Source organism: Argentina anserina, chromosome 1 (assembly GCF_933775445.1).
Source record: "Argentina anserina chromosome 1, drPotAnse1.1, whole genome shotgun sequence".
Taxonomy (NCBI): Eukaryota; Viridiplantae; Streptophyta; class Magnoliopsida; order Rosales; family Rosaceae; genus Argentina; species Argentina anserina.
Window position 1 is genome coordinate 17,751,343 of NC_065872.1, and position 11,905 is coordinate 17,763,247.

The 11,905-nt window shown below is 37.7% G+C and overlaps 2 protein-coding genes across 2 annotated transcripts; both read right to left on the minus strand.

The window, feature by feature from the left end:
* Nucleotides 1-4,322: 4,322 nt before the first annotated feature.
* On the minus strand, nt 4,323-6,728 carry LOC126795992 (uncharacterized). The gene is made up of 8 exons (XM_050522734.1): nt 6,328-6,728; nt 6,197-6,230; nt 5,969-6,091; nt 5,629-5,718; nt 5,469-5,534; nt 5,253-5,344; nt 4,826-4,873; nt 4,323-4,707 (listed from the first exon to the last, which is right to left on the minus strand). Exons 1-8 carry the CDS (start codon nt 6,594-6,596, stop codon nt 4,587-4,589), a joined length of 843 nt encoding a protein of 280 aa, XP_050378691.1. The 5' UTR covers nt 6,597-6,728; the 3' UTR covers nt 4,323-4,586.
* Nucleotides 6,729-8,385: 1,657 nt separating this feature from the next.
* LOC126795985 (uncharacterized) lies at nt 8,386-11,327 on the minus strand. The gene is made up of 8 exons (XM_050522721.1): nt 10,905-11,327; nt 10,283-10,316; nt 9,802-10,005; nt 9,524-9,613; nt 9,325-9,390; nt 9,131-9,222; nt 8,972-9,019; nt 8,386-8,875 (listed from the first exon to the last, which is right to left on the minus strand). Exons 1-8 carry the CDS (start codon nt 11,246-11,248, stop codon nt 8,758-8,760), a joined length of 996 nt encoding a protein of 331 aa, XP_050378678.1. The 5' UTR covers nt 11,249-11,327; the 3' UTR covers nt 8,386-8,757.
* Nucleotides 11,328-11,905: the final 578 nt, after the last annotated feature.

Consider the following 11,905-nt stretch of genomic DNA (forward strand, 5'->3'; position numbering starts at 1 on the left):
CGATCCTCTTCGTGTAAGGTTTGGAGTATGTGAGAGAGTCACGAGAAGGACCTCCATATTGAGCCCGAATTGAGTTGGTGATGATGTCCTGGATTTGCTGGAGTGATAAGGAACCAAGCGAGTGGTCATTGTTCTTGGACGTTTCTCCCTTTTCGTTTACTTTCCTCCTGTCAAACGACCCCTTGGTGGAGTTCTTATCATCGTGATCTCCCAACTTGCTATAAAGCTCAACGATTTGCATGTCATTTTCTTCAACCGTTCAGGTGAGCTTTTCAACCATCTCCAACAGATTGGAGAGTTGCTCCTCGATTGTGGATGTCCCCGTCACCAAGACCTGCACATTTTAGAAGAGGACTCATGCGTCATAGAATAGAAGTTGTCGCCATCTTCTTTGGGACTTCCATAGTATGATGTCGTGCTCTATTCGTCATAAGAGAAAACGTCTTCCAAGATAGGGCCATCACTATGAACGGGTAAAAGAGATTGCTCATTTGGCTCCTTCTCCTTTGACACTTACTTCTTCCCACTTCGAGAGGCATGTTTTATTGCTCCCAAGCTCTCCAAGGTACTGGTTGACGAGGCTTACTAGAAAGCGCCATAAATGTCGTGGGTTGAGCTCTAGCCCCGCTCCGGATGACAAGGGCAATCGGTTCACTCTTTGATTTGGAGGATATTTGTTTGAACTTCTTGACCGGCTCGGCCTCTCCACTTGACCTCGCGATTGTGAACTTGAATTTCTTCGTTAGGACGGCTTGGTTGATCTTGGAAGCCATCGCACAAACGGATTTGAAGATTTCTTCGGCGAAGGAGATGAGAGGCCAAAAATGTCCCACTGGGCGTGCCAATTTGTAGAATGGGAATCTGAAAACAAACAAGAATATAGACACGTGTACAAATAAAATGTAATTTATTGATAATCAAGCGCGGGGTTACAATCTTTGTGAACTCCTCTGATTCTATGTTCGTATGTGATTTGGCTCAAAGGTGACATGCACTTGATCTTGAGGATTTGAGTTTGATTTGGATTTGGATTTGATGAAGAACGATCGATTTGTGGCTTGATGATTCTTCGTGGACTTGAGTTTGGATTTGGATTTGATGAAGAACGAGCGATTTGGTAGCTTGATGATTCTTCGTGGACTTAGGACCAACGTCCTCCCACGAAGGACAAACTGAAGAAAAAGACTTCCATTCCATAAAAGCAGTGGAGCAGTCAAATCTGAGTGCAGCAGGTTCAGTTTTAGGGTTTTTTCACTTCGTTCAAATAAGAGTTGCAACACCATCATACTTACGTGCATCATTAACCAATGCGATTTATGAGCAAAAAGGCTTTCAAATGAAATAATAAGCCCGCGTATCCAGGAGATGTTTTTTATCTACATTCACGCCTTTTGGTGCCATCCTCCCCGCTGGCTGTATGGACGTAGATGGCTCGCCCGGTTGACTGCAAGCTGTCTCATTAATAAACTTGTCCTCGAAAAAGAGCGTCATCTTAAAAGTCTCATAGGAAAGATAGGTGCCTACCAGCCGGCTGATGGAAATAGACTGACTACGGGAAGAGGCAACAAACAAGGTAGGACTCAACAATTGAATCCTAATCCTAAAAAAACCAACGAGTCACACACTAAGCATCTTTTAAACGGTTTAAATCATTTTGATAATAATAAGTTTGATCAGTTTTACTTTACTGAACTATGACCGGCCATCATATTCAAGAAATATAAATTAATCGTTCGATGTCTGCTCGTTCTCCCCGTCTAGTTCTCCCTTGATGGAACACCTTCCCCCCGGAATGCACGAAAATAAGAAGAACCCAGAAAGGAACAAATTTAAAAGAGAACATTTTTTTGTGATTCCAACCCTTTAGCATCATCACTTATTTTGTTAAAATGAATATTTCGATCTCTCTTTATGTTGAAAATGATATTTATAGTGTTAAGAATATTCTATTTTATAGAATACTTTAATGACACTAAAATAATAATATTTATTTAGTTGTATAATTAAATTAATATGTATTTTCTGATTAATTTAAAATTAGTTATGAGAATAACTAAATTCAACATATTGAAATAATTGATTTAACTATAACCGTAAAGAAATTTATTAATTTAATCAAATGTCCGATTACCATTTCGATCGTCAATGACATTCAATTTCCAATTAAAGTCGGAATCACGTAGCTTTGATTACGATCATCCGTTTATGTGCTGACGCGAATTTTATATGGATCCGTACTGACTTTGTTGACATTTGGGCAACGTGTGCAAATTTGTCGGGTTCTTAGTCGATTTAATCATTTAATGAAAATGATTTACTTCCTTAAATTTCTTGTGTCTACATATATATCTGAGTTTAGAAATATGTTACATTATCCTTGAGTTTTTCTTTTAGTTTACTCATACCAGCTTTGTAGCTGACCATGTTTGTGTTTACAATCCTGGTGTACCATTATTGGTGCAGGAGGTAGCACTGCAAGTATTTCGCAGTTGTAAAGGCCGAAGGAGTGAGCAACGTTACAACAAGGTGCTGTTTTTACTTCTGTTCATTTTCTTATTTCAGTGGGGACTTGTGAGAGTTGACTACTGTACAACTTACACTCGTGTAATTACATATTGTTACAGTTTGTAATCTAAGTATTTTGTTAAACTTGGAAAAGATATTCAGTTGCTGTAATGTAATTTCATTTATTGAAGTTATATCAGAGTGTTAGCATCAACAAATTCGAATTTTACTATTATGAGTTTAGGAAGGTGTTCCATGACTTGTCATTTGCAGGCACACATGCTCTAATATAAGTCACATCTAGTGCCCCTAAGTAATTCTATTAAAACAAAGATTTATTAAGTTTATCAACTGCATAGACACAATGTATTATTCATGCTTGAAAAAAAACTGAAATCCCCATAATAAACTAACCTTACAATACTTCCATCGAGGATCTGTGCAATCAGCAACAACATGATCGGGTACCCTTAACACACTCAGTATCAATATTACCTATGATACTATCTAAATAAGTTAAATGATTTTGATGTCTTATCAATGAGCGATTATTTAAGGCATGTCTTTCAACATGCATTCTCGTCAAATTAAACAACAATTTGCACAAGCATAGTGCAAGCGCACATGGTTTGTAGGTGCCACAACTCCACCGATAAGAGCAAAACAATTTGTCTTCGGTCCATTATCTATTAATATTCCCAGGAACATAATAATTAATGATCTATTAATATTCAACATAATAATCAATGATCTATTCACATTAAAAGGAACATAATAGTAATTACAAACAATTGAAACAAATCATAAAGTACATTTCATCATTCCAAGCAAACAACTGAAACAAATCATTTCCTTTATTAGATTTTCAACAGGTTTCGAAGGCGAAGGATAACAGTGTGCAAGTTGTTATGGAAAAATGATATCATATCGCAGTATCACACCACGACACAGAAGCAAAAGAACCAATAATCAATACTAGTGAAGGTCCTAATACACTATCACACATCAGAAACTAATCTACCCCTAATCACTATTGATAGAAGGACCACCGGAGCTCGGTGCTCTGCCAAGAAACATAGATGAATCAATCATGAGAGAGAGAGAGAGAGAGAGAGAGAGAGCCTAGTGAGTAGAATGATCCAAGCGTTGATCAGAGGATGCAAGAGTGAGTGAGGGGGCGATAGGAAATTTTAAGGCTTCTGTGCGTGTGTTAGACAATCCGCCCAAATTCGGCACCTCTCTACAATCCTGAAAAATGGACACGCGAGGATTAGCTAATCTCATAAAAGCCAATCCCGTGTTTTCCCAAACAAGGGTTTCAGACGAACTTCTTTCACTCTATTGTTCAATCCCAGCTAATTCGGGGTAACAAACGTGCCCTTAATCAAGTTAATAATTAAAATTAATCGGATGTGAATCGAACTCACGTTCTCTCGCTTAAAAGAAACTGTCACTAAACCATATGGTACTAGGCTTCTCATTTCTTTGATGATTATTTAAATATGGTTTTGTTTATTTTAAAAGTATTTTAGACAATTTAGTGGAATCACATTTTGGGTTTATTTTTAAGTGCCGATGTGGTTGCAAGCTTTTATTGATGAAACAGTCAAATACATACTACTGAGGGACGTTAAGCCTAAACTCTTGATTACAAAAACACCAGAAATCCAAACACTTACTACATAATTAGCATTTTCTACCTGTTGTGAACTTACACTCATCAAATCATTTCAGTTCTTCTGCAAACAGGAGGGTATCAATACCAGAAATGATTTGTTGGGTATGAATACATATCAAACCTCTGATACAAGTTAGAATGCTAACACCATGGAAGTTTCTGGATTTTCAATAAGATTGAGTCTACATTTATAAATGATTTAACATTGTGATATGGATCGGAGTTCTTCCCCTGCTTTCCCCTTGAAATTTTGATGGGGGGTAATGGGAAATAAGCATGAAAGGAACAGCGCAAGAGAGTTTAATAAATTATTGTACATACAAAACTGAGCATGAAACACTGAGCTCCCACTGTCACTTGGAACTACTGTGTGCAGTCACTTGGTAACTGGTATAGTCTGATCTCATGAATGCAACCTTACAAATGCACAGGGAAACAATCTGGTAAAAATAGAGCCTTTTGCCTTGAACACCAAGGAATATATCCAATAACATGGAATATGAACCAATGCCAACCCTAAATAACTGCAGGAACAATTCAGAGTAAAGTTGAGAGTTAAAATTTGATTTCTTATTTGTTTATAGATACTTGAAGATGATGAAAATTGGCAGATAAAAATCAAAGATGGTGCAGGCAACATACCATACAGGCGCCCAAGGTGTATTTAGCTCAAGGAAAGGATATGGCCACCTGAGAGAGGTAGAGAATATATACATGTTACTAACTTAGTATGATTTCACTAGATAAGATTATATTTACAAACCAGTGATGCCAGCCCTGGTGAGTTAAGTGACAATAACAATAATCGGGACGACTGCAATTCTGGTCTTGTATATATGAACTTTCCAAGTTTACAATTTTTGTCCTGTATTTTACAGTTCATCATTTTTCATCTCAGGTCATACTCTACTTATCCTTCTGTGTTTAACAATCTCAGTATCTCTTAATGTTAAAGAAAAGGACCAACATTACGATGTTCCAAACAGAATGATTAAAATGTACATTTCAAGCACAGCTAAAACATCAATCTTTCCATAAATTAGGTATTAGAACAAGAATAAATGCTTACCAGTCAACACCAAGGGCATGAATGGTCCATTGGAAAGTGATGTAGAGGGCGCTAAAAAGCACAAAATATGCAAATCCTAACGATGGAAACGGCTGAAAACAAGATCGAACGAAACTATGAAGAAAGACTGATTATATTATTACACACAGTCAACAGGTTGGTAATGAAAAGTACAAGTTCTACAACTTTACAAGGAAGATTGGATTTCCAACTTACAAGTCGGTTGAGAGCAGTATCCACAATAAGGAAACCGGCATTTACGGCATGCATAGCTCCTATCAACTACCAATAAAAGATATCCCAGCAAGTTAAGAGGACTTCTTCAGCCATAAAGAATTTAGTGTGCTTAAAAAAAATCAGACTCAGAAAGACTCACCAAAGTCATTTCAAACTCCATACTCGTTAGAAATGGAACTATGAGACACCAAAACACTATATCTGTAAGCATAGAAGCAGCTGCACTTGTCTATTTGGTTACAACAAACATCATCATTAACTTCAGGTCTTCAGTTACCACTAAGTAAATAATTAATTGTGATCAAGTGATTCAAAATTCTAAAATTCTTCAAGCAAAATAGATGCAGCTCTCAAATCATGCCCAGAAAAGCGGCAAAGCTTGAATCTTGATCTTTTGCTACTGATCATTTACACCAAGGATCGAAAAACTCGTAACCAATTACTCCATTAGCACTAAGATGAGAAATTCAGGTACTAACCAGATACATAATCTGCATTAAATTTCCTAAGAATCCTGCTTTCTGTTGGCTTTTTGACTTGGCTTTCCCCTTCAATTCATTCCTTGCAACAAAACATCCATGAGCTGATATAATAGTCCCCAGCTGCACATATAAATCAATGCAATATCATAAGATTAACATCTTTCCTAATTTGAAATCAGAATAGTTGTTAGCTACATAGAGAAGGTTTGATTTAGCTTATCATACCCCGAAATAGAGAGTAACCAGTATAAAAGTCCACCTGCAGAACACAAATATTACTCGGTGAAAGTATGAAATCACAAAATCAAACATCTCAAGTTCTCAACAAGCAAATGAGGAAGTATGAATCAACTTACTGGGTGTAGAAAACGAGAGTGAAAAATGGGAATATGGCCAAAAAGTCATAGAGCATTTTGGCCATGGAAAGGAAAGCAAAAGCTCTGTAGAACAGAAGCCAAATAGGATCCACTGTCTTCCAACAAGTACTCCACAAGTCAACAGAATTCAAAGGCTCTTGCTTTGAGTTCTTGAGGTACTTGAGAGCTAGAATTGTAGGACCTGTGATGATCACAGTACAAAGTCCCACCTGCCACTGCAACCAGTAGCCAAAGGTTTGGGCAGACATGTCTGAAGCAACTGCAGAAGGTCAGACAAAGACCCAGAAATATGATTGAGGCCCTGAAAGCTGAACCCTCCAAGTGAAGAAGAGTGTGGATAGGTAGTTGAAAACTTGAAATGGAAGAGAAAGTGATGGGAGGACAAGTGTTGAAACTTGAAAGTCTTAGAAGGCACGCTGGTTTGCTACTCAGTCATTTCATGCTTCAAGATGCTTACCTTATTCGACAATGTTTGTTCGGCACAATTGTGTCCTAATTTTACCTAAAGAAATTTTCTTTAGTTAGATCTTATTCAAAACTAGCAAACACTCGTTCTTGAAGAGGACTTATGATTGATTATAATATCTCTAATCCACGGTGTTTAGAGTTGAATTTCCTTTCTCGTGTGATTAGCAATCAGAATGGCTAAAGTATCAGATGGGTCAGCTCTTATATATTAAAGAACTTTAGGCGAATTATTATAATGTGGTCTCAAAATGGAATATTGACTATTATCATTTCATGTAGTTATTTTTGTTAGAGAAAAAAATTGCAAATGGTCACTTATCGAGTTAGCAGCTAGGACTCGTTTTGACACTTGCCCACTAAATTAAACCTTCAACAACATCTTCCACGCTGGTTGCAATTTATTATTACTATGAATTTTTACTGAAAACCATAATTAGACAATCATTGAAGAAGATAGGAGGCATAGGCGGGCAAAACGAGGAGTGCTCGGAAAATTTACTTCTAAACATGGGGTGGTCAAATAAAATGTGATCGGTAAATATGTTTTTTTAAATGTGAATGTAATAGCCACAAACAAAATAATGGAACATAGGTAGGAATGATAATTACAAACATGGGTCTCTACTATATAGTGTGACCTTTCAGCTTCTTTAGTTTCCTCTCTTCTGTTTCAACTTTCAAGAGATTGGGATGGTTAAATGGTTTGATTGACATCTGGATCCTTAACTCTTCAAGAGATTGAGGTCTCAGACTCCAATAACTGCCAATCCAATGCATAGCTAGGCTAGCTAATGTGCATCTTTGGAACAAGGGGCTAAATGGTATTGCACTAAATAAGAAGTACCAAGTGGTCCGAGCTATGTTTGGTGTGAGGGAGTACAAAATTAAATGGGACTAAATATGACCTTGTTTTTGCTCTCAACCCCCTTAAGCCTTGGCTAGTCTTACCGTGGGTACTCCTTTTTGAGTTCCCAAGTTAACACGAACACCCACCTCCTTATTAACCAAAAAAAAAAAAAATGAACAGCCACCTCCTTTGCTAGCCTCACCAAACATTGTCCAAACTAGTCCTGAATAAGCCTAGTCAAGTTAGAGTAGACCAGTATTTATAATAGACTTACAATAATAATGTGCACATAAACGTGCAAGTACACACAAGAATGGTTCCGTAGTGCTCCAACTATTGTACTATCTGTTTCGAGTTTTCAATTGAACTTTGAATCAGATCAAATCAAATCAGATTCCTACAAAGAAATGTCCGAGAACATATTGGAGGTTTTCTCTTTGATGGAAGGACTTTTGTAGAGACTTTAATTGCTCTAGTATTCTGATACACAAGCCTGAGAAAGAGAATGCTATGAAAACTCTGGTTTATGTTCATCACTTGCCATACCACATCCCTTTTTGTTTTGGCAAGACATCTCAGTTCTACAGAAGCTAGCAGTTCACCTTCAAGGTCTTCTTCTATGACAGTGGCTTTATATGCAGTAAGATGAGAAAGGGAGAAAATCATGACTGTACTGCAACTCATTTGTCGCAAACCATGACAAAAAACAAAGTACAGAAGTGTTTGATCTATAGACAAGCACAATCTATGTATTTGGAACCTCCTGAATTATGTTTTTCCAAGTTTCTTATGAGAAGCACAAGAAAACAAGGTCAATTACAAATCATGATCGATGAAGCCAAATCTTAAGTTTGAAAGTAATTTAAACAATAGTAGCTATGCTATGGCCTATGGGTGTGGCTTTATAGTGAAACAAAAGCTAACACATTGGTCCAACTGCCTGAAACACATTGTTGAATGTAGAGTATGAATCACAAATAGCCACAGGAGAGATGGATTGGAGTATTTGCCTTCTTAATATACACAAGAAAACAATCATCATCAAGACCACTCCCGATGATATGCAGCTCTTCAACCAAGAACAACAATCTAAACTAGTATGGCCTCACGAATGCACGAGGAAACAATTTCGGGAAAATTGTATACTTGGCTTTTATAATCAGCGCAAATAACCCATAGCAAGGGATGTGAATCAAGGCCATACAAAAGTACCTAGTGAACAGAAGATATCATCAGAACCTTATGCTTATAGTTATATGTAAATTAAGTAATTGAATTGTAAGACATGAGAGAGGATAGCTAGCATACCACAATGTAGCCCATGGCGTATCAAGCTCGAGGAACGGATATGGCCACCTGAAACAAACTCAAAATAATGTTACCGGCTCCTTAAACACAGGTTCACAATCATCGTCCCCAAATCAGTTATTTCTTCTATACAGAAAAGGTTTTAGGATTATGCATTACCATGGGAAACCAAGGCCATGAATGACCCATTGAAAGATGACATAGAGGCAGCTCCAAAGAACGAAATATGAGACCCGAAACCAAGGAAATGGCTGAGGGACAGTGAGAAAAATGACATGAACAATAAATAGAGAAAGACATGGTATACGAAAACCAGGTTATAAGAGTCTTCAATCTGCCGGATGAAATCTTACAAGGCTGTTAAGACTGGTGTCCAGAAGAATAAAAAACGCGTTCAAGGTATGCATGCAACCCATCAACTGCCAGGCACATATACAAGATAGTCATTGATAAATTGAGGTGGTGGTATGAAAAATGGAAAGAAATAGATAGTATGTCATACATGGGGACATATATTAATTGTACTATGAGAGTCAACGACTAGAGACGCACCACATTCAGGCCAAGGTGAGTAGTTGATAAAAATGGGACGATGACACACCAAAAGACAACGTCCGTGAGGACAACTGCTCCTGCACAAGTCTATTAACAAAAACAAATAAGCTTCTCAGCATACTGAATATCTCAAATAGGGCAAATGATGAAAATTTCACTGGAACTGTAAACTTCTAGTAATCTCCAATGTGATAATAACTAGTTAATTTGTGTACATCATTATATGTTGATTGGAATAGGCTACAGAGTGAAATTTGAATTCTTGATCTACCGACCTGGAATGCAATTTGCATGAGATATCCCCAAAATCCTGCTCTGAGTTGAATCTCCTCCTGAGCATAATGGCTTTGCAATTTGATGGTACCGTTATTTCCAATTTGCCTATAACTATTCTCTTCCAAATCTCTTCTTGTCCCATTTGCAGAGAGGGGTTTGTTTGAGGACAACCACCATCCATAACCAGACACTATGGTACCCAACTATACAGAGAAAGTAGCAATGGGTAAAGCAGGATTGAGATAAGAACAGTTTTCCTATTATGTCTTTTTTTTTTTCCTTCTGGACATGTTTTCTATTATATGTTTAAGAATCGAAACCAAAGTCTTAGCACTGCAATAGATACAAAACAGATTGTATCTCTAGGTAGAAGTCTGCAGAACATAGTTTATAAGAACCTACAGAGAAAATGTGGTATAAGCAGCTAATAGGGGAAAAGTTAATTATGGGATGAGATCATTTAGATGTAGTCTGACATACCCCAAAATACAGCATAACCAATGTGAAAGTCCACCTGCAGATCAACAACATCAATACAATAAGGGAGATTAATAATAGAACACCAACACACAAGGCCATAAATTATCAACAACTGATAGTCAGTTAGATCAAAGGATCAAGTAAATGTTGGAAACATGTACGGACAGTGAAAAGTCAAGAACGTGAAGAAGAATACTAGCAATTGTCAAGAGCCTGGTTATTCGATGTGCATCAATTTACTTTTACTAGTTCATTACCAATTTATCTACTTGTTTTTCTTTTCCAAAGAGCTTTAATCGGTTCTATCATGTTATTAAGCAGACACACTCATCTTAATTTTTTAATCAAACAGCCGCAAGCCTTGTGCCTAGAGCACATGAAATAAGGGAATGTTGGGTGAGCTTGAAGTATCATCCTCTCACACAATTGCCCTCACCAAACTGATCAAAGTCATACCTTTTTCATCAAAACTGCTATTAATATCATGTAAGATCACTACGAATGGTCATCACTACTTTTTCCTAATTTGGGTATGTCCAAAGCAATATATAAGAAACACAAACTCAAACTTGTTTACAGAGAAAACAACATATGTATCTGTTACAAACAAAAGCAATCTTACTCGGTGTAGTAAACGAAAATGGAAGCATCATAGGCAACAACATCCCAAGCCAAGAAGCTAGCCATAACCACAAACGACACGAACCGAAACAAGAACAGCCAACCGGGGTGAAGCCCTTTCCAGCAACTAGTCCAGAGCTGCGAAGTACTAACATGTCCCTTGGGCAATGCACTCACGAAGACCTCCCCATCGGGTCGGGTCACCAGAAGGCTCTCGTAAGCAGTACTGTCTTCGAACCTCTTGGAGGCTCCTTCCTTCTTCCAAATGCCCCACAAGGCCCAAACCATGGCGACGCCGACAATGCCGAAGCAGACGAAGTCGTACCAGTAAACCACGAGCGCCATGGTGGGGAGGGGGTTGAGTGGAGCCTCCGGAGATGAAGACCCAGAAATTGGGAAATGGGGCTGAGATGGGTCATTGTAGGGGGTGTTGTTGCTTTTCAGGGGAGGGCGTTTTGGTTTGATGGGGGAGGACTGGTAGTTCTGACCAGCGGGTCTTTGAGTTTGAGCTGTAAACTGCTAGCGAGTCTTATTGGCAGGTTGAAGGCTTTTAGGTGGATTGGTCGGTGAGACTGACAATGATATTGAATTTGGACTATGGTAGAAAGGTCGGTAATTCCAGACAATTTGGGGGGATATATCAACATATCCATGTGATGAAAGATATTCAAATTAGAGGATTGTAGTAATCTTCGATTTATTTTGCTTATGGTGAAATAACCTCTCTTCTTCTTGTTATTATTTTAAGCTTCATACATAATGTGATGCATGGGTGAAAAGAGGAGTATTTTACAAATGAGTCATCAAACAACTATTATTGTTGTTAATGTTGTAACTGAGATCCGAGTTGTATTTATTTTACCACTCGAGTCATTAAATTAGTAATGTTAGTCATTAAGGTGGTAATTTAAGTGGCACAATGTACCCTAATTAAGTGGGAGATAATGAGTTTAACTTGCAACAGACTCCTTACAACATTTCAGTTGTTTATCAAATAAATAA